This window comes from Limanda limanda, chromosome 20, assembly GCF_963576545.1.
Source record: "Limanda limanda chromosome 20, fLimLim1.1, whole genome shotgun sequence".
In the NCBI taxonomy this organism is placed as follows: domain Eukaryota; kingdom Metazoa; phylum Chordata; class Actinopteri; order Pleuronectiformes; family Pleuronectidae; genus Limanda; species Limanda limanda.
Genome location: NC_083655.1, coordinates 3,581,909 through 3,609,770, shown reverse-complemented (window position 1 = coordinate 3,609,770; position 27,862 = coordinate 3,581,909). Strand labels below are relative to the sequence as shown.

General features: G+C 43.5%; 1 protein-coding gene across 3 annotated transcripts; it reads left to right on the top strand.

The window, feature by feature from the left end:
- The first annotated feature begins 379 nt into the window (after positions 1-379).
- On the top strand, positions 380-17,799 carry LOC133026803 (cadherin-10-like). 3 transcript variants are annotated; one of them, XM_061093772.1, is made up of 11 exons: positions 380-589; positions 6,677-6,971; positions 9,388-9,507; positions 10,272-10,439; positions 10,525-10,706; positions 11,267-11,520; positions 12,469-12,605; positions 12,695-12,816; positions 13,466-13,574; positions 14,131-14,382; positions 17,309-17,799. In XM_061093772.1, exons 1-11 carry the CDS (start codon positions 380-382, stop codon positions 17,797-17,799), a joined length of 2,340 nt encoding a protein of 779 aa, XP_060949755.1. The 3 variants fall into 3 exon arrangements, with proteins under 3 accessions (XP_060949755.1, XP_060949753.1, XP_060949754.1); XM_061093770.1 differs by having other exon boundaries at positions 13,466-13,614; positions 14,102-14,382; XM_061093771.1 differs by having other exon boundaries at positions 12,469-12,609; positions 12,645-12,816.
- Positions 17,800-27,862: the final 10,063 nt, after the last annotated feature.

The window sequence follows — 27,862 nt, the reverse complement described above, 5'->3', positions numbered from 1 at the left end:
ACGACTCCTGCTGCATTTTGTTGGTGTCTACGCACTTGGCATTGAATTATTTACTTTGCATGAAAGAAATGCAGTCAAACACCTTTCCAATTTGGGTTTGAAGAGTTGTAAATAGTTGTTACCTTGTCGGTACAGCACAAATAGAAACGCACAGTGTACACTCAATGAATCAGAGAGTATAACAGCCTGCACACTTTGAGGATTTAAAGTAATACAAGTGTCATTAAAGTGCGTTTTCTTTTCACAGGAATCTGACGGACATCCCGGAGAGGAATACAATGTCTGTTCTGGTGACACGGCCTTCCACCGCTCGTCCCATCACGACCCTGCTTCCCTAATTCAGAAGTCACCCAGGACCTTCCCCAGCTGAGTGGATACCATGGTAACCAACCAGGTTGTGCTCCTCCTGATGCTCTCCGTCCTGTGGCCCAGCAGCGCCCTGCCCTTCACACCCGGGAATATTGGGAAACTGTTTGGGATGGCGGAGAGCGATGGGCGGATTCTCCAGCGCTCCAAACGGGGATGGATGTGGAATCAATTCTTTCTGCTGGAGGAATACGCAGGAAACGACCATCAATATGTCGGCAAGGTAACGTGTCCAAACACATTGTCTGCGGACTAATTAGAGAAGGTTTAGCTTGTTGAAGCGCTGGTTGATGTAATTGGCTGAAGACGAATGGGCTGACAGGAAACTGGCTGTTAAATGGAGCCGTCAGATACACAGCAAGCGCAAGAACTGTTCTCTTTACCTCCAGTCTGTGGGTTTAATTCATTATTTAATTAGCAGGACGTCATCCTCATCCGCCGAGCGTCTTAAAACATCAGTCAATGACATCGAAGGTCCGTGAGTCCTGAGCTGAAACGTCCTGGTGACAACCCACTGTTCAAATCCAGGGAATAGACTTAGTGTCCTTTAATACAACAGTGACACTTACTGCTCAGTCATTTAATTAAACTGACACTAAATGTAAAGAATACTTATATAAAACTTTTACCAAACTTCAGGATGTGCTATTCACTCTCATTTGTGAAATACAGTCAGAGTAAACTTAGAGATTCAGTCCAACACGTCAAGGCCCAATTAAGTCGGCTTCAGGCTGAGGATGTGTCTGGGTTTTAGAAAATAACAGAACCAACTTTGAAAAAAATAAATAATATAACCTACTTTGACTTTTTAGTTTGGTCCCTGCCCGATGTGAGTGACCTGTACTGCAGCCGGCCACCAGGGGGCGAGCACGATGATTTGGCTTCACTGTCGGGCAGCTGTCATGTCGTCCATCTTTATTTCCAGTCTGATAAAAAAAAAGGGTATCTGACTATAAACAGTGTGACATTCTCCCACGAGTGATTCAGAAGGCGAATAAAAAAAGAAACTACAGCTCTTGCACGACACTTTTCTCTAAATAATTACAGAAAAAGCAGAGTTCTGGGACAATGCTCCACCTCCCCACCCAACCAGATCAGAGGGGCTCTTGTCAGCCCCCCCCGCACCATAGCACTCCAAAGACAGGTGTGATGGGGAGCGCTGCAGTTATCAACTCGAAGGAGGGAAATGAGGTGGCTGTCGACAGCCAATTTTCTCCGAGGAAGCCGGCTTTCATCACACACCTCATTCTCTGGAGTAAACAAGTGTCTTGTGCAAGGTTGAGTAGGGGGATGTGACAACTTCTTTCTGCAGAAACCATCATCCTGATGTGGTGAAGAGAAGGGAACAGTGGAAATAAAATGGAACAGGGGAGGGGGGGAGGAAGAGGAGGAAGGAAAACATATCAATCAAGGGGGGGCCAATGCAATTCACCTTGTTGTGTTTTATGATGAAGCAGCAGAAGTAAATGCCGTGGATGTGCCGGAGTCGTGAGGCTTTCTTCTCCGGGCCTCTGATGCTTCCTGGCACCGAACTTCTGTGGCTTGACAGCAATCGCATTCACCAGCTCTCCACTTTGCCTGTGTCCAATATCGTCCTCTATTCAAGTGTCAGCAAAGAAAAAAGAAACATGAGGCTGTGATAAATTATCGAGGGGTTGAAATAAGGGGCAGCCATTATGCGTTAGAAAAGAAGAGGAGGATAATCTGTATCTCTAATTCCCTCAGTTTGGGACATCGAGGCAGATTATGGTGGGTTTTGTCGATATAAAGAAAGTAAGACCTGCAGATATTTGTAAATTAATCAACCAGCAATAATTCCAAATCATCTGGTTTGTTGTTTTTCTTCGTCACAAATGACAGTCAAAGGAACATCTCAGGGTTCTGTGCTGTTACTCAGACTGAAACAGGCGAATGGAAGCCATTGTTGTGGCTTCTGAGGAATTATGAATACAATTGACTAAATTAGCCAATTGTTGGAGAAGATAATTGGCACATTCATCGCTGATGATAGGAAAAATTATTCTTCCCCAATCAGATGGATGATGAACAGTGTGGGGAGTTGGATGAAGAGTTACTCTACAGACTGATAAATCAACAGAACAGGACATGGAACAGACTTATGTTAAAACTAAAGAGAAATCTTTTAGCCTAACTATATATTTTTAATAAACACCAGGATGTGCATCTTTCTGCTCGTTAATATTCGACGATCTCTCTGTAAATCTAGAAACATCACACTGGCCCGGGGATTATTCACTTACTATTCTGTGACATGTTCCTCCGAAGAATAATTTATCGATTTGTCGCTGACGTAACTGGAAAATCGATCAATAATGAAAATAACTACGTTGCAAACCTAATGAACGTAATGATAGATAAACGGCAGAGCAGATGGAGTGAGATGGATTTGACGGGGGGACGAGCGAGAGAACGGCACAATCACCACAGACAGTTAGAGAGGCGGAGAAAAACAAATAGATTGGGCGAGAGAGGTAGAACGGGAGAGAGAGAGAGAGAGAGAGAGAAGTGGAGTCCAAATGCAAAAAAAGCACTTAAACGGCCGGCACACAGCCATCACGGCCCCCGGTGGTGGTCGCCTTTATAAGGATTATTTAATGGTCTTTTGCCCGAGCACTGTGGGAGCACCTTGTTTATTTCACATTCAATCAAACCTCTCCAATCAGCCCACACACACTCACTCAACTGTCACTTGAGGTTGATTTCTTGATTACCGCAACCGCGCGTGACGTAAGGAACAGTCGCACTCGGCTGCCGCTCGCCCCTCGACTGGAAGGGAAGCGGCGTGCTGCATGCGGCGCCGCTGCATAATACATGCGGCTCACACTGCTTATCAAAGGTGCTCAAAAGACACGCTGCTCCGAGGCTTACACTCTGCCGACTGATACCCCGCACAATGATTAACTGCATTTGTAAAAGTAAAGGTTTGCGGCATTTGCTCTGGCTCAGCAGCAATTGTCAACACTGGAATGGCAACGGAAAAAAAGAAACCGCCTGGTATATATTTTATAATTGTAAAGATACTACGGAGCGGCTGAGGCGAGTGTGAAGCGTGAAAACCCCTCAAATCTCATTTTAACTGACTTTCACGGAGCCGTTAATGAGTGTGAGCGCTCACTGTGTGCAGCTGTGGTGCCCTACTTCTGAAGCAGGGCTGTGAAGTGTGAACACTCGCAACGCCCAGCAACACCAGCACAAACTTCATATTCCGGAGCCTTTGACTGGTGTGTTTCAAGTGAACAAAATCCTATTAAATTCTCGGTGCAACTGCATTGTCTTGCGCCTTGTAAACAAAAATGCGCTGCAGTAAATCAGAATATTGGAGGCAGCTCATGTTGTCTGGGTGAATGTTTGAGGATCCTGGAGGTGTTGCGTGGCCTGGTCCTGTGGTTTGAGGCTTTAGCTTGGAGCTGTGACAAAGCGAACAAGCCTGTGAGCTGTAGGTTCAACCTGCATCGTTTACATTATAGTCCAACGCTGCAATGCTAAAGAACTCCTGTCTGTCTTCAGAGACACAGGGACACAGGGAGGAGGAGTAATTATTCTGTATCCGTCCTGCACTCTATTTTCCTATCTCCTCTTTGCAGCACCGAGGCAATGCTTACCAGAGACCTGACAAGAATTGCCAATGATTTCGCTGCTTTACTGACAATTCCTCAGTGTTTGTGCGAGGCGATTTAACTCATCAAGGCTCTCTTCTGTGCTGCTGTTGTAAGGCCTTGAAAAGCCTGTGTTTGTGCTGCGAGGCCTTGAAAGGAGAGCCTCTAAACCTCTGCAAATATAGCGAGGTAGTGCTAACATTTGATTTTGTTAAGGCTGTGTGGAGACACTTTGTGCTTCGCTCTGAGCACACACTGGAGTATCGGTGCCATTTTCTGCTCTCGCTGTTCTAGCTGCACGAGATGTGCTGTGTTTACGCATGTTAGACGGAGAGTCGCTCCTCTGCAGTATGTTCAGCTTTGTTTTTTACATTTTGAATCATCAAATTGAATGATGTACTGTTGATACTGGTTTTTTTTTATGGGACAACCCTGCAGAGAATCCGTGTTGATGGTGCAGAGCCTCGTCCAGGTACAGGGGGACATTATTATCTGTATATGAAATGTTATCTTATAATAACTCAGTGCAAGCAATGCTTACTTGTGCAAAAACCTTCTTCCACTCAGTAAAAAATCTATATGGCCACAGGGAGATCTGTGTATACACATGATGGGGGAAGCTGACGTGAGAGATCCGATAATTAAGAAAAGTGCATGAGCTAAGGGTTTGCTTTCTCCTGCCGAGAAAAATGTAAAATACATAAAGCAAGGTTCTGCAAAGACTGTAGAACTCCTCTTATCCGGCAGACAGCTGGCTCACTGTTTGTTGTTTCTCTTGCTTCCTCAGGTTCCGTCTTTACAGGATTAACACTCAGGTCTGAGAAATATGGTAATAATCAGATGAAAAAACTCCCAGAGAATATAATCAAAAGGATGAAGAACAAAAAGCTCCAGTGGCTGTTGTGTGACGAGGTCTGAGATCGTGTGGCCTAATTATTACAGCCTAAGCACCGCAGTGTGTTTGAATTGTCGCAGTAATGAAATGTGTTGGTCTCGTGTTGCAGGGGAGTTGTGCGTTGCTTAGTGAGCGTGTCCTAATGCCTCCTACAGCCAATATACCCGCCGCGCACACAATGCATTTCAAAGGAGAGAATAGGTGACTGTGGCAGTGAATGGCTTTCTATTTTTTCCCTCTTCGCTTCGGGGGAATAATTGCACGCCACAGATATAAAGGTCATTTCAATGCAGCAGAAAACATACAAACACTCCCCAGCTCGCCAAAATTAGCCCGTCACTCACAGGCAGCAGCAGCAGCCGCGGCCTTCGCATCCACGGCACGTCGTAAATCCCCGGTTCGCCCGGTCTCCGGCTCGGAGGGAGAATTCATATTCACAAACAATGAAGAGTCTGTCCCAGAGCGCAAATGTATGTGGAAATCCAAGCTGACTGATATTCCTATGTAATAGACTGTGGATAATGGAGTTCATCTGCATGGAAGTACTTTCAAACAACTCCACATACTGTGTGAATATTACTCATATGAACTCGACAGCATCTTGTTTTCACACACGTCCCCCATTTTTTTTCCACAATTCAGAACAGCGAACACTGAGGCAATGCATTTCTGATTTCCATCCAAAGTTGTACTGTTGACATCACTCCTCCCCGACTGCAGGAAGAAAATAATTAGTTTCCTCACGGCGTGCGGATATTAATATTAATAAGTTACCGACGTACATTCTGTGTCCCTAACTACTTGTCATTTGGAAACGTGAACCCATGAGATAGAGCTCTAAATATATCTGCTGACAGATCCACGACAGTAATGAGCCTGAATCAAGTGTCTGTCACAGCGGGCGGCCATTACTCCTCCGTGACGCCTGCAGCCGCTCCAAGGTGATGGATAGGTCAGAGGTGACTAATTTTAGCTGTAGTTGCTGTAGGTAAGGTTTTCATCATTTCTCAATGGTGCAATTTGGAAGAGAAATGTACCACTAATTTGATCTGGAGTAATGGGAAACGTCAGACTTGACACGGCGGGGGGGGTGCCAGGTCGCAGAAAACACAGGACAAAGCAGGAAGAAAGGCCAAGTCGATTATGTTTTCAGAGATTCGGAGGCCGTTTCCGTGAAGAGTCCGACGTCCTCCAACCGATCTGATAGGGAGAAGGAAAAAAAGAGAGAGAGAGAGAGCTCAACAGGCCAACTCGAGAGATGAGAGCAGATAGTCGATAGAGTTAAACGTTCACAAATGTTCCCACCGATCCGGCCTGTGATCGTTTATTTACATATTCATCATTTGGCTGAAAGAAAGTATAAAAAAAGAAGCTGTTTGGCAACCAGGGTGTAATCGTGGAGGAGTGAGAATCTCCTCCACGAGAGAAAAGACCCCGTGCAAATGTATATTAGTCTTTGTCATGCCACGGTCAGAGCAGCAGCGAGAACTGGAAGCAAACGTGTTGGCAGCAGGAGAAGGAATGATTTGTTATTCAGTGGAGAGCAGCTCCAGGGAAATGTAAAGATTATGGATACCTTATTTTTTCTTTTTCTTCCAGGAGGATTTAACTCGATGCAGCCATGCACTGTTGCCAGTGGTTACACAGAATTAATGTATGCTTTGTTTTTCTATTTAACCTCTGTTCTTCCTCAAAGGGCTCAGCAGTGTGATTAACCCTCTGTTGTGCTTTATAAACATATTTGACTTGATGTGAAAAGATGCAATAACCCTCAAACGTCTGTCTCTCGTTTCTTCAGCTGCACTCCAACATGGACAAGGGGGGGGGCAACGTGAAGTACGTCCTGACGGGAGAAGGGGCGGGAACCTTGTTCCTGATCGACGAGAAGTCCGGGGACATCCACGCCACCAAGAGGCTGGACCGGGAAGAGAAGGCCATGTACACGCTCGTGGCCAAAGTCCTGGACAGGAACACCAACGCGGAGCTGGAGCCGGACACCGAGTTCAACATCAAGATTCACGACATCAACGACAACGAGCCCAAGTTCGCCAAAGACATCTACTTCGCCAGCGTCCCTGAGATGTCGGAAGTTGGTCAGTTGTGGTTTGAATTGTTTTTTTTTACTCGAGAGCTGAATAGATTTGGGGGATTAGTCAAGACGTCAACAAAGCAAAAAAGTTAATTGGTTACTATTTTGATAAAGGATTAAACATTTAAGTGGTTTCCAAAGCAAACAAATGCCAAATATTAGCTGGTTTCAGTTTGAATTTGAGGATTAGCTGCTTTTCTTTGTTCAGCATCACTTTAAACTGTTATTTTGGCTGCGAGTTATTGAACAAAATGCTCAGGAGAAGTAAAACTGACAGTTTTTAAATGTTTCCATGGATTTAATCATTCAACAATCAACTGAGGGAAATAATCAGTGTATTAGATCCGAGGGAAATCATTAGTCCTTGTTTACTTAATGAAGAATCGATGTAATTACATTTTGTAAGAAACACTTTTCAGAGGATATTAAAACCCCAAAACCTTGAGGAGTCTTGCTCATAAGTCTCCGGACGGGTCGGATGTGACTCTGCGTTCACTTCCTCAAAGTCATCCGTGTTTTGTTTTGTTGTTGTGTTTGGTATTTGTGGAGTCAGGCTCATTGGGCATTCATGACAAGTAATGTCATTTGCCATTTTTAATAGGCAGTAGAAATATTGAAAGTCTAGATTGTCACAGTCTTTCCAATTAAAGATTTGCTTCAGCGCGCCCCACTTCAATCCATTCAAGTTATACGAACAAACCAGTTGGCATGAATATAAACAAAGCTCACGAGAAAACAATGCATGCGACTTGAAATCAATCCTCAATTATGCAACAGCAAATTAATACAGGGGAGCAATCGAGAGTAAATCAAAAAGCCAATTGTCTATATGACAAATAGCAGCGTGCCGTGTGGAATTCACGATGCGCTGCTCTTAGTGAACGCCGGTGGAAAAGGTGGGTCAGGGTCACCGCTGCTCATCCCAGGACCAATAAACCGCCTTATATGTTCTGACTGAACACACTGGTTAATCAAGCCAGCCAGCCATGAAGAATCAGCAGCTCCCTTTCATGCTAGCGTCGCCGGGACTAAGTGGGACAGATGTTCAAGGGTTCATTAGTATGCAGGGAGACAGTCCGACCCAAACAGGACACGCCAGAGGTCCCCTGAATGCCAAGGACAGTATTTGCAGTGTGGCGTTCCTGAAACGCTGGGGTTGATTTTCTGCAGGACGTGTGGAAGTGACTCCAGCGACTGAGCGTGAATGTTTATCAGTCTCGGTTGTTTTGCATCTAAATAACAGAGAATCACACCTCAAAGCCCAGAACTGACTTCTGCAAGGTTTATTTAGCGTTTAGCACATTTCCTGTAATGCTGTGAGGATCCCTGTTGATTGAGAACACTTAAAGAACCAGCAAGCAGAGTCATAGACGTTATATTAAGACAACAGGTTGCAGTATAGTATAACTCCACCTTCTCCATGTAAGTAGATGGGACATGGACCAAACTAAAGAAATAAAAGCACGCAACAAAAAATATATTTCTCTCCGTTTTACATGGTTTTCAAGGCACTGATTAAAGTCCAAGTGGTAATTTCCCAGTAAGTTTGGTTTTAATTAGTAATTTGATGATGATTGACAAGTGAGACTGACACGCAATTGGTTGAGTATTTGCAAGATTCATATCCACAATGTTGTGGCTTTATTTCTGAGTAGTAGGAGGAAGTGGAGATGTGTCGTCCATAAGTGAGCAGGAAGGTTCATGCACCTGCTCAGACAGTACAAACAAATACAAGATGATAAGCACAGTAATTCTGGCTCGTCTGTATTTATGATGCATCAGACTCTGTGGTCACCCGGTGATATATCGCTTAAGAGGAAAAAATCTCGTCAATGCAGAAGCTCTTCAGTCTCAGTGACATTTAAAATGGAGCCGACACTGTGGTTAATCAAATTGTCAGGTTGGAGAGGAGTCGAGCCGCAGACTGCGAGCGAATCACTTCAGTTTCACAGGTTAGACGGAGGCTGCAGCTTCCTTGTTGTTTCCTTCACTAGAATCATTGTCAGCAGGTGAGAAGCAGCTCCCGGGAAAAAGCCCAAATATCAAAAGACACCACTTCACCACGATTTAATGATAAGAAATCTGACACGTTTTTTGAGTTCTTCTCCAGATATGAAACAATCAAAGACAGACGGACAGATGCATCATATGCCAGGAGGGTCAAAAAATGAAAGAAATAGCTAATATCTATGTTCCTGGTGTTTGTAACGAGACATCACTGCCTTCCTGTAGCCAACTCATTTGACTTATGTTGTTTGATTTGAAAATCAGTCACTGGTAACCAGTACGAGAGAAGCAATATCAGCTGGTGTTCAAGCTGTCAGTCTGTTTTCAGGGGAGTTTCTTGATCATGTATTGACTCAATATGTTCAGTGTCAATGCTTTGGCTTTAAAATGTACTTCCCGTGTTTTCTTTGCAGGTACATCTGTTGTCACCATCACTGCCAATGATGCCGATGATCAAACGTATGGGAACAGTGCCAAGCTGGTATATAGCATTCTGCAGGGACAACCCTATTTCTCTGTGGATTCTGAAAATGGTGAGCCAAACACAGCGGGACCCGATGGAGGCAGGTTCTAAAGTTAGTCCATGAGCAGCTCTGCAGAGCATGCTATATACCAGGTGCTGCTCTGCAGAGTGAGAATGAAACAAGCTGAAAAAGGAACTTAGACAATTTACTTCACTGAAACTGGACTAATTCTGGAGGAACATATCAACAAATTTCTGCTTTAAACTTAATATTTTGTCAAGATCATTGAGCTAAACAGCTTATTTCTCTTGGAATATGAAGCTGAATCTTTGTATGACTCTGGTAGTGTAAATTACACAATTATATTCACACTTATATCAATATTTTGAGATGCAATTTACTAATAAACCAATCGTTTCTCTGTGACTAATACGAGATTAAAAGGGTAGAGCATATAAAAGCCATTCAAACATTTCTGAAATTTGAATACTGGCTGGCATTTTGGTGCGTTTAAAATATTCGCTCCTCTATTAAGAGAAAAAGGAGATAATTTATGTCAAATTTAATCTTGTCGAAGCCTTTATGTGGCATCAGGTGGAAGAACAGAAAACCAGGTCTTTAAAAATAGAAAACTGTCTTATTGACAGATTGGACATAGTTATTTAGCATGAAAAGGAATTAATGCAAACACTTAGAAATCCAGGGGAATTTGCATTTGACCTAAAAGCATAATAAACAAAGTTGTACATAAAAGCAAATTTTCTAAGACAATTGTTTGAGACCAGATCTGGAATTGACGTCTGTCTTATCAAGTTTGTTCTGTTTGTCTTCAGGCACCATTAAGACGGCCCTGCCCGGCATGGACCGAGAGGTGAAGGAACACTACCAGGTGGTGATCCAGGCTAAAGACATGGCCGGACAGATGGGGGGGCTTTCAGGGACCACCACGGTCAGCATCACGCTGTCCGACGTGAACGACAGCCCGCCGCGCTTCGCCAACCGTAAGAGACCGATTCCCCAGATTCAGTATTGATTCCTAATAGACCACGACAATTAACGTGTACCCCCCCTCAATGTCATGTATAGATTCCTTCCGTATGACGGCCGTGGAGTCGACGGAGGTCGGGGGGGCGATCGGCCGCATCAAGGCCGACGACCCGGACGTCGGGCGGAACGCGGAGATGGAGTACAGCATCGTGGGAGGTCACGATATGTTCAACATCATCACTGACCAGATCACACAGGAGGGAATCGTCATCATCAAAAAGGTAAACTCCTGTTTCCTGTTGTTTTTAAACACTAAACCCGACTTTAGTGATGGAGGCTGTGACACTTTATTTCAGAGAATCAGTCGAGGGTTTCAAAGAAATATAAATTCTAGCGCATGATTAAAAATTGAACTCCTGGAAGGTTGAAGAATTAACATCGAGCAGTTTCTCCAGTGTTCCAATATTGTAAAGTACGTTTTACTTTAAATTAAAGCAGAGTTCTCTTTTGATCTTGTATTAATATGTATGTTTCATTTCAGCGTGATGGCAGAATAGTGCAGCGTCAGATTAGAAACCGACACTAATAACGTTTATTAATGCACGGCAGAGGACAGAATTTATCAGATGAGTCAGTGAAATGTAATCTAATGTAAAAGAGTCCTTCGCTGGAAACCTCTCTGTAGTCCTGCAGATCAGTATTCCCCACTCGGGTTTGAAACTAAGACTTTTCAGTGTGAGGAAGATAAAGGCCGACGAACAAGGTGCAGTACAATCAGAATCCTGGAGGGCGTCTGTTCTCATGAAAAGGAGCTTGACCTCTGATGCTCTTTCATTTCCAGGGCCTGGATTATGAAAGTAAGAGGGACTACGAGTTCAGAGTGGAGGTGAAGAACACCTACCTGGACGCCAGGTTCATCCAGGGCCTGCAGTTCAAAGACTACGCCACGGTCAAGATCACCGTGGAGGACGTGGACGAGTCGCCCGTCTTCACCCGGAACCCGTACGTCATCGAGGTGCACGAGGACACGGCGGCCGGCAGCTTCGTGGGCGTGGTGTCGGCCAGGGACCCGGACGCCGACAACAAGCCGGTCAAGTACGAGACAATGAGAAGTGTTCAGAGCTTTAACTGTTCCAGACTCCTGGAGCCGAATCCTCTTTGTACCTTTCCCACAACAAGTTCATTCTCCTGGAGAATCGAGTGCTCACAACTTGGCAAACTTAGACATTAATCAATGACCTGTTAAGCAAAGATTTCCTCACCTACCGAACGGGGGGGGGGTAACACCTCATTGAGGTAATTTGATTGTTTCAAAACTCACTGTTCCAGCTTTAATTAAACGAGTTCTAAAAAATCAATAAGAAAACACGCCGCACGAGATCGGAATACAAAGTCTGCTCTGGTATCTTTTTAGAGAGAGGACGGAAACGTGCCCACTTGGATTACTGATCCATCAGTCCAGCCATGTGTCAGCACGAAGGGGGGGGGGGGGGGGGGAGGATAATATTCATGGGTGCCCCCTTGGTGTTTCCCCCGTGGAAGATGGCGGCGGCCCTGCGAAGTGAATACCGACAGTGTTTATTTCCCAGAATTATGTAAACCCCTCTGTGGCACAACACAGAGTCAAAGTGAAGGAGCTCAATTTGCTGATTCGACTCACACAGCTCGGCGCCGCCATTCCACACATATGGCGCCCGCCTGTCTCAGACGCCGCTCTGGACCCGTGCAACAAGGCGCCTGGTGTTGCATATTCAAAATTTCATTGGATTATGAAAGTTGACGATGACAAATGAGCCGGCGCACGGGGAAAAAGATGAAGGTTGAGACAACACAGAGAATAATTTAGTATTTGGAAATGAGTGAAAATCAGTGTGAAACATCATTTTTTTGAGGTTCAGAAGAATAAACTTAAAGCAGAAAGGATCAAAACTGCATTGAAGTAAAAGGTCGACAGATTTGTACAAGACAGTGATGAAACCCAATGAGCTGCTACATGTGTTTGCTGTGTGATTGTAACGTGTTGTGTGTTGTGTGTTCTCTCAGATACTCAATCGACCGGCACACGGATCTGGAGAGGTTGTTCAACATCGACTCGGTGAACGGGACCATCACCACCATGAAGGCTCTGGACAGAGAGATGTCCAAATGGCACAACATCTCCGTGGTGGCAACAGAAATCAGTAAGTGGCCTTTCAGATTCCTCACAGTTTGGTATTGCTCTTCATTCTCTCCCGTGTTCTAATCTATCTACCCTGTCTCCCTCTCTCAGATAATCCCCGTCAGACCACGCGAGTGCCCGTCTTCATCAAGGTGTTGGACGTCAACGACAACGCTCCGGAGTTCGCGATGTCCTACGACACGTTTGTCTGTGAGAACGTCAAAGCCGGACAGGTGCTTAGAATTCACGAGCTCACGCTTGAAATATCTCTGTTACGATTTATCCAATTGATTAATATTAGATTTGTATTTATTGCGACGACAAAGTCATTAGCTGTGCTACAGTAACACAAATTTGTCATCGTATCCAAGGACCGTTACTTATTATTATGCTTAATGATGTCGGTCAGAGTCGGGTTTTATAGTCACGCCGCTTCATACAGTAACTACATGAGTCATAATGTTATTTATATTGCAATGACAGTAATAATCTATCGAGTATAATCCAACCGAGTGACGGTGAATCAATGCAAATGATGTAAAGCTAAGTTAAGAGGGTAGATGATGAGATAAAACCACATCGGTGTCCCCAAGGCCAAACAAACACTATACATTCATAAAGTTTGTATCCCTAAATAGTTAATAACTGTGTAGTGGATATTATTTAGATAATCGCAAAAACAACAGAACTGCACAGAAGAAAATGTCTCAAGACAACTTTACAGATGTCAACGTGTGAAGGGGATTTAATAGTGATTGGCTATTTCACAGTTTAGGGGCAGAAACAGAAAATATTCAACCACTTTTCCTCAGTTTGACCTCAGAGGAAAGAGAAACAGCTCCAGTGTTTAATGTCTCTCTGACCTGGTTTTGTCCTTCACAGCTGATTCAGACGATCAGCGCCGTGGACACGGACGAACCTCTCGTCGGACACAAGTTCGTCTTCAGCATGAGCGCCAGCAACCCCAACTTCACCATCGACGACCGACAAGGTGAGATACAGACACTTCATGATGCTCAAACTAATGTGAAGTGGATTCGAGGTTGTTTCGGCAAATTTGGGAAACGTGGTTTGACTTTGATGTGAAAAAGATTAAAGATTAAAGCGGATGTTTTGTCTTGATTGACTTACTCGTGTCTATTAGTCATTGTGTTATGACAATTTGTGGTTATGCTCTTTTTTATTCCAATTGGGGAAAGACAGTGATAGTTGACAACTGCAGGCGCTTGTTTCCCTCTGTTCTCCTTTAATACATGAAATGACTGTGATGAATTGCAGGAGACAAAGTGATAAAACTGCAGCAGAGAGAAAAAACTGGAGTTCCACAAGAAAGTGCTGCAATCCATTTTTTTAAGAATAAATAATTAAGTTGTGTTTGAATCTATTTATCGAACGAATGGTTTTAAGACTCAAGGTTTTTTTTTGTCAAATCAAATAACAGAAGATGTTTTTATGAGCTTGAAAAAGGAAACACAGATTGAAATCCTTTCTCCTGTGAGATCATCCGTGCTAACTGAGCAGCTCGGCCCGTGTGCGTCTCTCCGCAGATAACACCGCCAACATCCTGACGCGGAGGGGCGGCTTCAGTCGGCGTGAGATGAGCGTGTACTTCCTGCCCGTGGTGATCTCCGACAACGACTACCCGATCCAGAGCAGCACCAGCACGCTCATCGTGCGCGTGTGTGCGTGCGACAGCCGAGGGAACATGCAGTCGTGCAACTCGGAGGTCCTGCCCTTCTCCGACGGCCTCACCACGGGAGCGCTGGTGGCCATACTGCTGTGTGTCATCATCCTCCTCAGTAAGTCGCCTCCTGTGTGTGTACGTGCAGGTGTGAGGAACGTGTGTATTTGATCCCTCGTGTCAGTCCTGTCGGATGTTTGTTCACGCAGCCGCTGCTGAAGCTGGAGTCAGAATCAATTTCCCTTCATAAGGCCGACAATAAAATATCATAAATTGGCCTTTAGAGAGATTTAGAGTCTATACAACATACGGCTGCCTCGGCCTAAGACTCTGTAACGACCCTTCACCACGTCTCGCCCCTCTTAGTTACTGTTGTTATGCCAAGCGCTCCATTACAACACAACAGATATGCAGTGTACAGTGATGAATGCTACAGATTAAGGAATGTGTAGCTGCTTATGAAACAATAGGCCAGTAAGTTTCACACAGTCTCACCTCGTGCATTCATCTCATTTCTAGCAAAACAGATATTTTAAGAAAAGATTCTCCCTCGTTCATCTTAATACGGGGAAATTTGCAGGATTACATCTGCCAAGGAAGATGTTCTGCTGCTGTGGTCACTTTATTGGCTTTACATCACTGGCCAAATAAAGGCTGCTCCTTGAATAAGCTTGTTTCCAGCCATCTCTATTTAGAACAATTCTGTTTAAAGGTTCTGGGGCGTCTGCTGAAGTTTGAGGCTAAAGCTGCAAACCTCAGGTCAGCCTCAGTCCCTTTATTGAATATTATTGTGAAGCTTCAGTATGAACTCCTATGGATGGATGCTTCATAGAGGTTAATAGAGACTTATGCTCTATTTCTCAAAATATGTCACTTAGAAAACAAAGACCTTCAGGATGGGCCCTAAACACCGAGTTGTACAGCTAAAATATCAACAATTTTCATATTATAGCTTCAACAATATGAAATGCATCAGTCCTTAACAGCCTGTAACCCCAGCATATTAATTAAGTTTGTCTGTGGAGGTGACGCTGAGCTTCTCATGTAGGTGGTAAATCGCTGGTATTGTCAAAATGTTAAAAGACTAAATTTTGCTATTGTGTTTTTGGTTTTGAGAAAGCAATACAAAAATATATAGACAGCAAATATTAGCATCTCTTCAGGTTGTAGAGAAAGGATTTGGATCTTTTTCAGTTCTTGTAATGGTAAATATCACCATAATCTATATATCATCATAAATATCATTCCAAAAAGACTTGAAACATCGCAATCATCAGTGGAAGAAGACTACACTGATTCTTGGTAGAAGATGCAAACCTAAGACACTCATCCATCCGTCCTTCCATCCGTCCTAACGTCCTCCCCAGACACCAGAAGCACATCATGCTGCAGAGGCCAGAAATTATTCATTTGACCACAAGACGTTGCTTATCAAGAAAACATTTATGAAAAGCCATTTGAGGCTGAATAACTCATGTGGAAATCTCTACTTATGTTTGTCTTAAATAATACAGAGGGTAGCAAACAGCTGGTGTGGACTAGCCATTAGCTATCATCTCTCAGATATCAGCAGGTTTATAACGATAGGTTAGTTACTTGGTTATGAAAGGCAGCTCTCCCTCAGAAAAGACAGCGCCGTGGTTCAAAGCTGCACTCGTTGCAGATAAATCCACTTAACGGAACGCTCAGAGTGGGTTTGACATTCTGAAGCACCGAGTCCTTCCTCCCTGCGATGTAACAGAACCCAGAGCACAGCAGCAGCAGCAGCTCCTATCGTTTTACCGGCAAAAAGCAGAAATGTGTCGTGCTTATGGTCAAGGGCGTATCAATAAGAGATGAGTGGCTAAAACCTGACCTCCATCGGCCAAGCGGGTGTTTGATAGGAAGGTTTCTGAGTTACTAGCTGCTGGGGATGTAGCTGTGGAAGCCCGTGCATGTAGCTGAGGGCAATGCAGTTAAAGATTTACGTCTTGTTGTGTGTTTGTGATCGTGTGTGTGTGTGTGTGTATTTCCATGTTTTGAGTTTAGATCGCCTTCCACCTGTCGTGATTTCTTTTTTTGTGGACCCTGACAAAGCTACCGATACAAGCATTCCAGACCCGACCAGCTTCTCCTTCTATTTGCCTTCTGTAATCTCAAAGTTTTAAAATTCAGGTTTCTGGCAGCAGGCAAATCGTCTCTCGCACATCAAGCGCAGTGAAGGTTAAATGCCAAAGCACTCCTCTCCAGCGAAATATCATGACATCTGCTCATTATCCGATGCTTTTCTCTAGCGCACGTGGAGTCGCGAAACCCCCCCCCGACAGACTTTCTCATTCACCTCGGCTTGACTCCGACAGGCAGACGCTGAGCCGGGACGCCCCTCGCTCTCTGCTTCTCCTCTGCGCCGTCGAGGAAAACGTGTCAGTGGTCAGTCACAAATGTTTGCGAGGATTCTTCTGAAGAGCCACCTCCGCCCGAGCCGTGTGGAAGGTGTTGTAATTAACACCCAGGTGGGAGGCGAGCAGACAACTACGCTACCTGCTGGTCGGGCAAAAAAAAGGGAAAATGAAGGAGAAGGTAGAGGAGCACAGGTGGAGTGGGAATCGTGCTCGTCCTAAATAAGTGATTGCTTCCCTTTTCTTTCTTCAGAAGAATTATGAGTTTATTTAAGAACTTGCAACCACACAGCGCCGCGGCCTGGAAACATGCTCACTCTGCAATCTCAGATTGTCTCTTACAGCTGAAAAACAATGAAGGAGATGAAATATGAGGTTGTGCGCCGGAGAGCATAAAAAAAAAAAAAAAAAAATCCTCCAACCGCCGTGCATTTTCATACAGTGAATGTGCCGTTCAAGGGAGAAAGAGAGAAAAAGCTTTTCGCACTGAATCTTTAATAATAGGAGGTGAATGCCTGAGGCAGAGTTGGGGATTTATCACGGGAAGCAAATGTGTCTCCCCTCTGCGCTGGAGCTCCCCTGTGCTTCTGAATGCATGACACATGTTAGGGAGGCTTGTGCTGAGCTCTCTCTCTCTCTCTCTCTCTCTCTGTGTTTTCTGTGCAGTGATCGTGGTGCTGTTCGCCGCCCTGAGGAGACAGAGGAAGAAGGAGCCTCTGATCATCTCCAAGGAGGACGTCAGAGACAACGTTGTCAGTTACAACGATGAAGGCGGCGGAGAGGAGGACACTCAGGCCTTTGATATCGGAACGCTGCGCAACCCGGAGGTGATGGATGCTAACAAGCTGCGCCGGGACATCATACCCGAAATGCTCTTTCCCTTTCGGAGGACATCACCTATAAAGGATAACGCGGACGTCAGAGACTTCATTAACGGGCGGCTGCAGGAGAACGATACGGACCCCACGGCCCCCCCCTACGACTCGCTGGCCACGTACGCCTACGAGGGCGGCGGGTCGCTGGCCGAGTCCCTCAGCTCGCTGGAGTCCGGCGCCACGGAGGGCGACCAGGATTACGATTACCTCAGCAACTGGGGGCCGCAGTTCAAAAAGTTGGCGGAGATGTACATCGGGAAGAGCCCGGACAGAGAGACCTAGAAGAAGAAGAAGTCTCTCTCTTTTGTTCAAACCATTTCTATTTCTGGTCTGTTCATCCAGCTCTCTCGAGCCAGACAGCGATTCTTTGTCTCGTTAGTTAGCTGCTCAGCTAGTTGACTGTCCGTCTACCTATCTATCAAGCTATCTATCTGTTTATCTGTCTGGTTTGCTAGCTCGTGCGCTAGTTGACTCGTTGTCTGTTTGATTCTCGTCCACGCGCGTCGCCTCGTGTGGATGCTGAAACGGAAAAATCAAGACTTGAACTGAGTTTAAACTTTTTTCTCATAAACGCAGATACGGTATAATTCTCCACTGTTTTTTGGTCATATTCAGTAAAGATGCCTTCGACTTTTAGGAATTTTTGTGAACAATGGTGTGGACATTGTGTTTTGTAAGTGACCTGAGAGATAGTAGTATTGTATACTATCGATGTTAAATGGCACCGGACTGGGTTTTGGGCGTGGGGTGGGCGGGGAGGGGGAGGAGTCAAGCGGGTTTAACTCCATTAAATGCTGTAAATCTACCAAGTGTTTTTAAATGATGGACATCCTATATTCTATTTGCTATCCTTGTTTGACGAGCAATGTTCATGTGAATGGTTGGTGCAGTTTATTTGTCAAACTGTGAATTCATTTTCATCATATAGGTGTAATATGTAATGGCAAAAGTGTATGTTGTAGGAAAAACTGTCATACACTGAATTCATGCTGTTTGAATGCTGAGTCATATTGTTTTATATTTATATTTTTATACTTATTTTCCTAATAAAACAATGTACAAAAAGAAGCAGCTACATTTCCACTGCATTGCTTCGGTCGTCGCCGAGCGGAGCATCGCTGGTTCTGTGTGTTTTTAAAATATCAATATGAATTTCTCTCCTCTCACTGGTTCAATCCAAGATAAATATCTGTTTTTCTAGCAGGAGGCATCTTGGGAATTCTGTTCCGCCCACAATGAAGACTAATGAAGATGTGATTCATTAAAACTTTCAAACGTCTGTGTAAGCAAAGGTGATAGAGTTTATTTTAACATCTCTTTCCTATAGTTAACAATATAGGAACATTATTATTACATTCTTTTCAATGTACTTTGAAAGAGATGCATTGAGTATTTTATGTGATAATACAGTTCTATGTATACTTGTGGATGGTTGTACTATTAATGCGGATTTGAAATCTAATTTGTGTTTCCAGCATCATCTACGATCCAGGACCCGGTGCATATTGTTCTCTACATCTCATTAAGAAAAGGAATAGCTGTGTTATTCACGGGTGTTTGATTTATTTCACTTTTTGTTTCTTTTACTTCTGGTTTGTGCAGGATCTTCTGCTTCTTCCTCACTTCAGGAGGAGAGTTTGCATCAACACACTTCTTCTCTCAGAGCACATCAAAGATCTGAATGAATCTTGATTTTGTTTCACATTATTCTGCATCCTGAACAAACCGAGGCTCCACGAAGCTGCTAACTGGAAGATGTTTTCTAACGTATAGTGTTCTCAACACCATGTGGTGAATCACACGCTCATCTGCAAATGTTCTGTTATCCTACACAGTACATGCTGATTAGTGGGGCAGCTGTGGAGAGAACAACACCTCAGATCAGCGGCCTGCTCACGTCGCTTTGCTCGGTTTCAAATCTCAACAGCTGCCTGCTCACCGTTCTCAAAGCTCCACATGTAGATGCCGTCTTATTTTTATTTGTTTTCTGAATGTATGATTGAATGAAGCACGGTGTTGAATTGTTGTTTTCTTGTTAAATGTATGTCTGGTTTCTCCGTCTGTCTATTTGTTCTGCTGATTCCTTTTCTCAGTTCTTCGCTCCGTTCATTTCATTTTCAGGGGACATTTGCGTAAAAAAAACAATTCCTTTGTGCTTCAGGTTTTGCAGAGGACGGCAAAACCGGAGCGGACCGACCGAAATGACTAACTTCACACAGAGGAAATCAAAGGGAGGCTTTGTAGGAAGAACAGCACTTGGTATTGCTGAGTAAAGAAGACCTAGAAAAACACTGGAGCCACAGAATGTAAAAACAATTTTGCAACAAGAAATACACTAGCTGTAAAGTTTTTTGTGTCTGGAGCTGTCTGTGAGAATAATCCATCAGATTTAAAGAAGGTGATTTGTGCAGTTGAGTCAGAGCTGTAAGTTAAGTGGTGATTAGCTCCAGCAGCTCTGTCTAATGCAAAGCCAATAACACGGCCCAGCCATAAATCCACGTCCCTGTGAAGCTTTTAATATGCAAGCATCACGCCGAGCTGTGGACTGAAGGCTGCTGTAAATTCTACTGCTTCAGGAAGTGTTTGTGTTGCAGTGGGGGGGGGGGGGGGCACACACAAAACCCTGGAGTCAACAAACAATGTCGGAGAAAAGTAAAAAATATAAAATAAAAGTGCTCGAAAACAGTAAAGTTGTGTTTTAGGTTGTAGATCTGAAGCTACACAGTGTAAACAGAGTCCAACCACATTGATTTTCTTACCACACAATATTTCATGAGGTTGTTCATGTTTGATAGGTTTATAACTTTAATGTGTTTAAAGGTGCGTTTCTATACGAGAGCCAATCACATGCGAGCTCTGGCTCCGCCCCTCTCCTCGGTGTGGAGGTTCTTCTGGAGGTCAAAGATCAGATGGAAACACTGAACCTTTTTTCTGCTGAAGCCCCTCGAGACCCGCGGGTTCGATCCCCGTCCGTGCTGCAGCATCCCCCCCGTCACATAACTGTTAGTCCATCACTTTGCTGTAGATTCCTGCTGAACCCTGTTATTATGGTCTGTCTCTACATTGCAATGCAAGACAACGGTTCAGACAACACTTCTGTACAAAGTTTGTAAAATTGGGTTTGGGTTTATTGCTAAGTTTACAGTTTAAGGTGGTATAGTAATAATACTGATCTCAATGAATTGGATTATATCACATTGTAAAGGTTAGCCTCATTATCAAAGTACTGCAGTAATGTGTTAGTATTTTCTTGCATTTTTAAAGAAAACATAAATATATCTGAGTACAAGTACTAAGAAGGAAGGATTCAGTTTTAATTAAGTTCGACCCCACAAAAGACATTTTTACATGCGCGTGACGATTTGTTCTTAAACTCTAAATTAATATTCCAACATTGTATTACATAAGTTGGTCGACGATCCAATAATGAGAATAGTGTAAGAAGGTTTTTTACTTGTCATAAAATAATGTGGTTTTCCCTCCAGTGGGAGGAATCAAAGGGAAAGGCTCTGGGTTTGACCCGCTGAGCACAGATCCACGTGCCCCAGCGAGACGTGATTATTCCTCCATCATTTCATTAACGGCGTATCCACATTATGTTTCATGTCTTGCCACTAATTTGACCGCAGTGACCTGCAGCGAGCCTGGAACATGAGGAGAGGGCTTCTTCTCCGCTCCTCCGGGTCTCTGCTGGCTTTCCAGGCAGAGAGAAAGAGAGAGAGAGTGTTCCGGGCTCGGCCGACTCGCTGGTGACTGCATGATTAGAGCTGAAGTCCAACGTATCTCGTTTGAAGTGAGGAAGGCATTTGCATGTCAGATGGAATAATACATGACAGATAACTCTCCTGATGGTAAACCGAGTGTGGGCCAGTGCAGCTTTATTAGTTCAAGCGAGGTCCATTAAAGGAGACAAGGAGACAAGGAGACAAGGAGACAAGGAGACATCTCGCTCCGATGGACAACGAGCAGGACACGCAGTCGCTCATGTGTCGTTAATTTCTCATTAAATTCAAAATCGTACTTGTTCAGATTGCTGAATTTATTTTGTTTTAAGCACAAAAGGTCAAGGTAAGAATTTAACACCGATCAGAAGAGGTTCCACTTCCTCAGGCTCCGGGGTAGATGGTGCAGCCGTAACTTCAACGCTCGCATTTCCTCGGATGTTTTTTTTTTGTGCCCCCCCGCAAGGCTCATAGGAAACAGGCCTCGTGTCACCATTCATAATTCACAATGTTTTTCCATGGGGTCTATTGTGGCCGCAAAAAAAAAAAGGCTAAAAGTTGGAAAGTGCTGCGATCAATAATGCAGGTGAGACATCGGTATGTAGACGAGATGTGACAGCCCCTGGGGGGGGGGGCACCTGGGGCTTTTCTCTCCTGTCCTGTGTGCCTGGACCTTTTAAAATAGACTTTTCTACTACAACATTTTTCCTCCAGAACGAGTTCCAACCAATTTTTCTCACATCTTAACGTAACGTAACTGAAAGGAAATTATTTTTTCACGCGTATCGATTACTCCTCTACCCGACTTGAGTCCATCGATTTCTCCATCGACTGACCTTTAGCAAACTGAGACTCCAACGTGCCGATATGGAAACTTCAGAAATATACCATGAAGTAGAATAAAAGAGAAATCACAAAGAACAAGTGGTGTTTGAAGCCGCTGATAGAAACCTACAGGTGAAGCCGTAAATACCAGACGGAATTAAAAGTCCTTACTTCTCTTGTTTGAGGAATTTATACATTCCCTCATTTTGTGGTTGTGTATTTGTTATTTTTAATCCCCACACCTCTTTATCTGGGGTCCGACTGCGCCACGTCTGCGCCGGGCGCCGTGTGGTCGCTCTGTGCGCCCCGGGACAGACTGTGTGGTGTTGCCGAGCCAGACGAGTCCCAGCAGGCCTCAGTGTGGGACAGTGAGAGGAGCAGATTACTGGGGAGCTTGGTTAAATCCTGGCGTCCTGACATGTGACGACACCTGCTCCCGACTCACACTCCAGATCCCGTTTGATTCGCACAGCATGGACGGGCATTCATCAGAAGTGTATACGCTGGTTTATAATAATGCAACTGCTGCTGTAACAAATGGCAACTCCCCCCCCACTCCCATCCTACTGCGGGATTAATAAAGTTCATCTTATCTTATCTTTCAAACACAGACTGTAATTCATGATAAGAGTCGCTGCCTGGGAGCGAAATCAGAACCTGAATTTGCGGTTTATAATGGAACCAGATACAGAGACGGTCGGTGGTGGAGTTTTTGGACGAGCCGAGTAAAATGATTAATGTCATTCGTCACGACAAAACAAACAAGAGATGGCCGGTCAGTTCCCGAAATCTCACAACAGCTGATGACAACAAATAACAGATTTCCAATAACCTACTTAGCAGAAGCAAAGAAACTGCAGCAAAACTCCAAAATGAAACCGAAACTCTGAATTGCACATTATTCAAAATTCAAATCAAATAAGGTTAAATAGCTTATTAAATGCGGTTATGTTAAAAATATGTATGACTTGTTTCATGACGTAAACTGCTGCAGCACATCTCTTCATCCTCTGGCTTGGACTGCCACACACCCTCCTCCAACCACTGAACATTTGGACATTTGCACTAGACTGTTACTTTTTTTATGACTATTATCCTATAGTGTATTCATATTTATATATATTTATCTTGCTCATAGTGTGTTCATCGTTCTTATATCATATAATACCTCTTAATTCTGTACTATTCCATATATATTTCTTACTGTACATCTCTTACTTTTTTACATATTTCACTTTAAATATGCACAATACTCTTCACTTTTACTGCCTTTGTTGCTAAACTGCATTTCATTGTATAAGTACTTGTACTGTGCAATGACAATAAAGTTGTATCTAATCTAATCTAATCTAAGATAAAACAAATAACTTATGACACCATTTAATTTCAAATGATGATGAATTGTTTAATATATAAGAAAATCACAGGATTTTAATGTGTAGAACAATTTAACTCAACTGTGTGTGCGCTCATAAAACAGACACAATGACTGAGGTCTCAACATAACAAGTCGATTTCCACGTATTACATCAAGGAAAACTAGAGGCCTCATTAGCTTTTTGGTGAAATTCCTCACGATTAAGAGAATAATTATCATCACACACGGTTTTCTGTGACTTTCTGTATCTTCTCGTGAATTTCATCACAAAGGAAACTTCTGTTCTGACATTTCTTTGTTTCAATCTTGAAGCCGCTCTTCCAGGTTTAGAGCAATTCCAGTGCTTTACTGGCTCGTGGTTTACGGACGTGGGTTGAGCATTAAAAAAAAAAAAAGCTGCTTTTTTCCCCTGAGGAAAAGGAAATTACTTCTGAGCACAAAGGGAATGCATCAGTGGCGTGGCATGCTGCCTAGTTTGTTATAATTACAAGCAAAAGCAGCTCTGAATAGGCATCTTAATGACCAAACAAATTATTGCATATTTCAAACCCATCTGGATGATTTTCTTAGGGGAAATGTAATTGCTGTTCAGAAATGGCGTGAGTTATCTTTGCTGTGGAACGAGGATATTCACTCACACACGTGTATACAGCACCTGAGGTGAGGCACAATGCTGATTTATGTTGGAACTGAGATTATTCTGTTTTGTGCGACGCAGGTGTGACAGGCTGGTGAAGTCTGGTTTAACACGTAGTGATATCATACTTTTACAATCATTACATTATTGAAAAAAATAGAAGTTTAAGATGATCAACATCGTGTAAGTTCAACATGGTTCATCATGAGTTTGACTTTGTCTCCCTCCATCATGTTGTGGTACCCAGACGTTTTTTTTCATCAGTGTTTGTCTCCATCTCCTGGACGATTAAAGACACTACATGTAGAAGCAGAACTATTTGCATCCATCATTAGTCCTCACCTTTTTTCTTTAAAATAAATGAATGCAAGTTTCTGGATGAAGGATATCGCAATTACCAAAGTGTATGAATAAAGAAATATGACCGATGGGCTCTGTCGTGGATTTAATTTGTCTTTAAAAAGACAAGGTTTGGATATTTTGCCTTTTAATCCACTGGAGCTCCTGTTATATAGTAACATACATGGTATTTATTTAATAGACAAACCAAGTTCAGTAGCATGTGAAATATAATGTATTTACACCAACAGTTCATAACACACACACACACACACTGTATGCAGGTTTAATATCATATGTTCAGCAGAGGGCAGCAGAGATCTGTGAACAAGCAGGAGGTGAAGCTCCATCACATGTCTCACAGAGAGAAACTACAGCAAATATTAATTAATTTAAACCTTTAAATCTAATTACATCCAAGGGAACTATGACCTGAATTAAATCACTGAAACTGTCAATAGAAGAAGCTGCAAATCTCCCATATACAAGCTACTCAAGGCCATATTCATAATGCATTTTAATGAATTTCCCTCAGTAATGATGTAAGTATAACAGTAAATTCATTTTAAATTGCAATCAATATATATAGACTCATTTATTTAATGTCCATACATTACGAACTGAAAAAAGTATTAGATTTAATTGAGCAGCATCATAAGGAAATGCTTTACAATTATTTTCTTTCAGAGATTAAGAAGAGAGAGAATTCATCTTAAGTCAGATTTCCTTAACATCTGAAAAAGCCAGAGTCGCTGTTTTCTGACCTTTTCCTCGTGGTCGTGGTGAGAGGAGCCACCGGTCTCCAGGAGGAAACTTCACAAAGTGTTAACAGAGCGACAGTGATCCAGTGCAACTCTCAGCAAGAAACTCTCTTATTATTGCTTCAGTGTCCTAAACTAACTCCTGTAATAAATGGAAGCGTTGGGACTTTTCTGTTTTATTTTATTTATTACCTTCATTATCCTCACATTATTATCATTTACCACTAATTAGTCATTGGTACAGTTACATCTGACCAGGTTGTTTCTTAAATCTGTGAAAATGACCTGAAGAAGTTGAGAAACCAGATCTGCTAAAGAAAACGTGGACAAGTTTGACTTTTTGACGACTTCTTCGCGGGAGAAGTTTGCTTCCTAATGTATATATTGTCTTACTGTATATATTGTTGTTTTATTTTATGTACAGTGCACCAACCACACCAAGGCAATTTCCAATATATAGAAATATGCGTGGCAATATAAAGAATTCTGATTCTGTAATCGCTGGTAATTCTCATTCAAGCTGTTATCGGTATTTGGGGGACGGTCCCTAACATGTGACCTTTAAGTGCGTTAATTGTCGCTCCATCGAGAGAACGCTTCGTTTATCAAGTGATGACAAAGAGCCCCCCCCCCACCCCACCCCTGTACAACGCCAGCTGAGGAATGGCTGCAGCGGCCCATGATGCCTTTTCATTAGGTGACTTATACGCATGGCGCCATTGAGCGGTTATGATCATGGGCCTTTTATTTTCATGTTCCGCAGATGAAACGGTGGTCGAAGCGGCTGATTACTCCCCCCCCCCCCACCCCGACTCGCCCTTCCTCTCACCCTGTTTCATAATGAACTCGCACGAGAGACAAACTTCCAACTGAATCTGCCTGAAAACTAATCTCTCCCGATGTTTAACCCCTTTACGATCTAATCTCTAATCAATCGAACGGCCATTAACGATTCTCCGATCCTTTCAGAAACACATTCCCTGACCCTCTAGATATTAAAAACTGATTATTACAAACTGTCACTGAGCTGTGTTCGAGTGACTCGCAATGCCAGCGTTTAACAGATTACAGAATGTTCATACCACCCCCCTTTTGAATAATCCCTGTGACGGCCGCCTCTGGCTTTTGTGAGCGGGGGGGTGTTCCAGAGGTCAGAGCCGATCCCATCTCTTATTTCCCACGTTTGTCGGGTTTCCGTTCGGCTAAGCGTGTCCAAATAGGGTAATTCCGTGTTCAATTAAGCCGAGCAGACACAGGACATTCAACACAATGTCAATGAGATGCCACTAAGAGTGAGCTATCAGGGTGATAGACAGTCAGAGAGAGAGGTGGATAATAAGCTGTTGTGTGTCCCCCGGATTCTGCACCACCCACCCAAGGCCATCCTCACAATTGAATTACACCGGCGACTTCGGTGAGTCACAGCCGATGGGGACGGGGACGGGGGGGGGTCTCGTGCATTGCAAAAGAGCCACCTTGCACCGACTGACTCGACTGAAACGTGTTTTGTATAATTGTGCGGTTGTCTGTGGCTATCGTCGCAGCCGCGGCCGTGAAGCCAGAGTAAAGAGACTCGCTGGGCCACACAAAGCTCTGCAGTTGTCCTTAGGCGAGTGGCCAGAGAGAGAGAGAGAGAGAGAGAGAGAGAGAGAGAGAGAGAGAGAGAGAGAGAAGGGGACAAGTAAAGCAGGGAATTAGGGGGATGGGGGTGATGCTGCTATGCACAGCGAGCCAAATATCCCCGGGCTCCGAGCCAAGTGGCCAGTCACAAGGACGGCATGCCAAGCGAATGCCATCCGGCCAGGTTGCACAGCCAGATAAAAAGCTCTGTGGCTTGCCTGTGGCGCAGACATCCCATAATACAGCGAGCTCTTCTCCACTCGCTAACAAGCATCTCTCCAGAACCCGACTTCACAGCGAACGCAAACCGTGTGTCCTGCGATCTCTGAAGCCGAGGAGAAAAAAAAATTGAAAATACTCCCGAGGTGTCGTGGTAACTCGGCTCAGGTGTGAAAATGCAAGATTCACCCAAAAGGTTGACGATGGAGCGAGATGCTTCAAAGCTTTAGATTTGTTTCTGTTTTCTTGTAAATGAAGAAGCCCAGAGCCGACACGTTGACATCTTGTGTTTGTGAACAACAGGTCATCAGGTTGTGTTTCTACACTGAGAGACGTCAGGCAGACGCCGGGAGACGGAGGGAAAAGTTTGGAGAAACTTTCAGAAACGCTCGAGGTCGAATGAATCCAGACGATTGTGACGGGAAAGTTTCTTTTATCATCCATCATCCAGCCGAGTTGAAAACTACTTTTTTTGTTGTTTTAATCAATGAGAATAATGTTATTCAAGTTATATTTTAGTCTATAAAATAGGATCTTATCAGATTAGGGAACTGGGGAGTAAGTAAAACTCAAAAAATTATCAAAAAATATATGAAAACTGAACATTTAGAAGGTAATACACAAGGTTATTGGTAGTAGATTTATAATAGATGTGATTTGGTTCAACAAAATGCAAGTTCAACATAATATAATGCAATGTAAATCAATATCAAATATGTACTAAATAAAACAAGCTATTTTTATTTCACAAATCAAATTCTTGCTTCTCTCCGTTACGTTATTTATTTATGCTTTTTTCTTTTTGACTTCTAAAAACCACTTCACAAACAGACCAGAGAGAAAG

What these genes read in the sequence shown, in the direction of transcription:
- LOC133026803 (XM_061093770.1), top strand. Translation starts at nt 380, where the DNA reads ATGGTAACCAACCAGGTTGTGCTCCTCCTGATGCTCTCCGTCCTGTGG. An exon ending in CCCTGAGATGTCGGAAGTTG is followed by an intron (nt 6,972 to 9,387) that starts GTCAGTTGTGGT and finishes TTTTCTTTGCAG; the next exon opens with GTACATCTGTTGTCACCATC. An exon ending in CGTGGTGGCAACAGAAATCA is followed by an intron (nt 12,606 to 12,694) that starts GTAAGTGGCCTT and finishes TCCCTCTCTCAG; the next exon opens with ATAATCCCCGTCAGACCACG.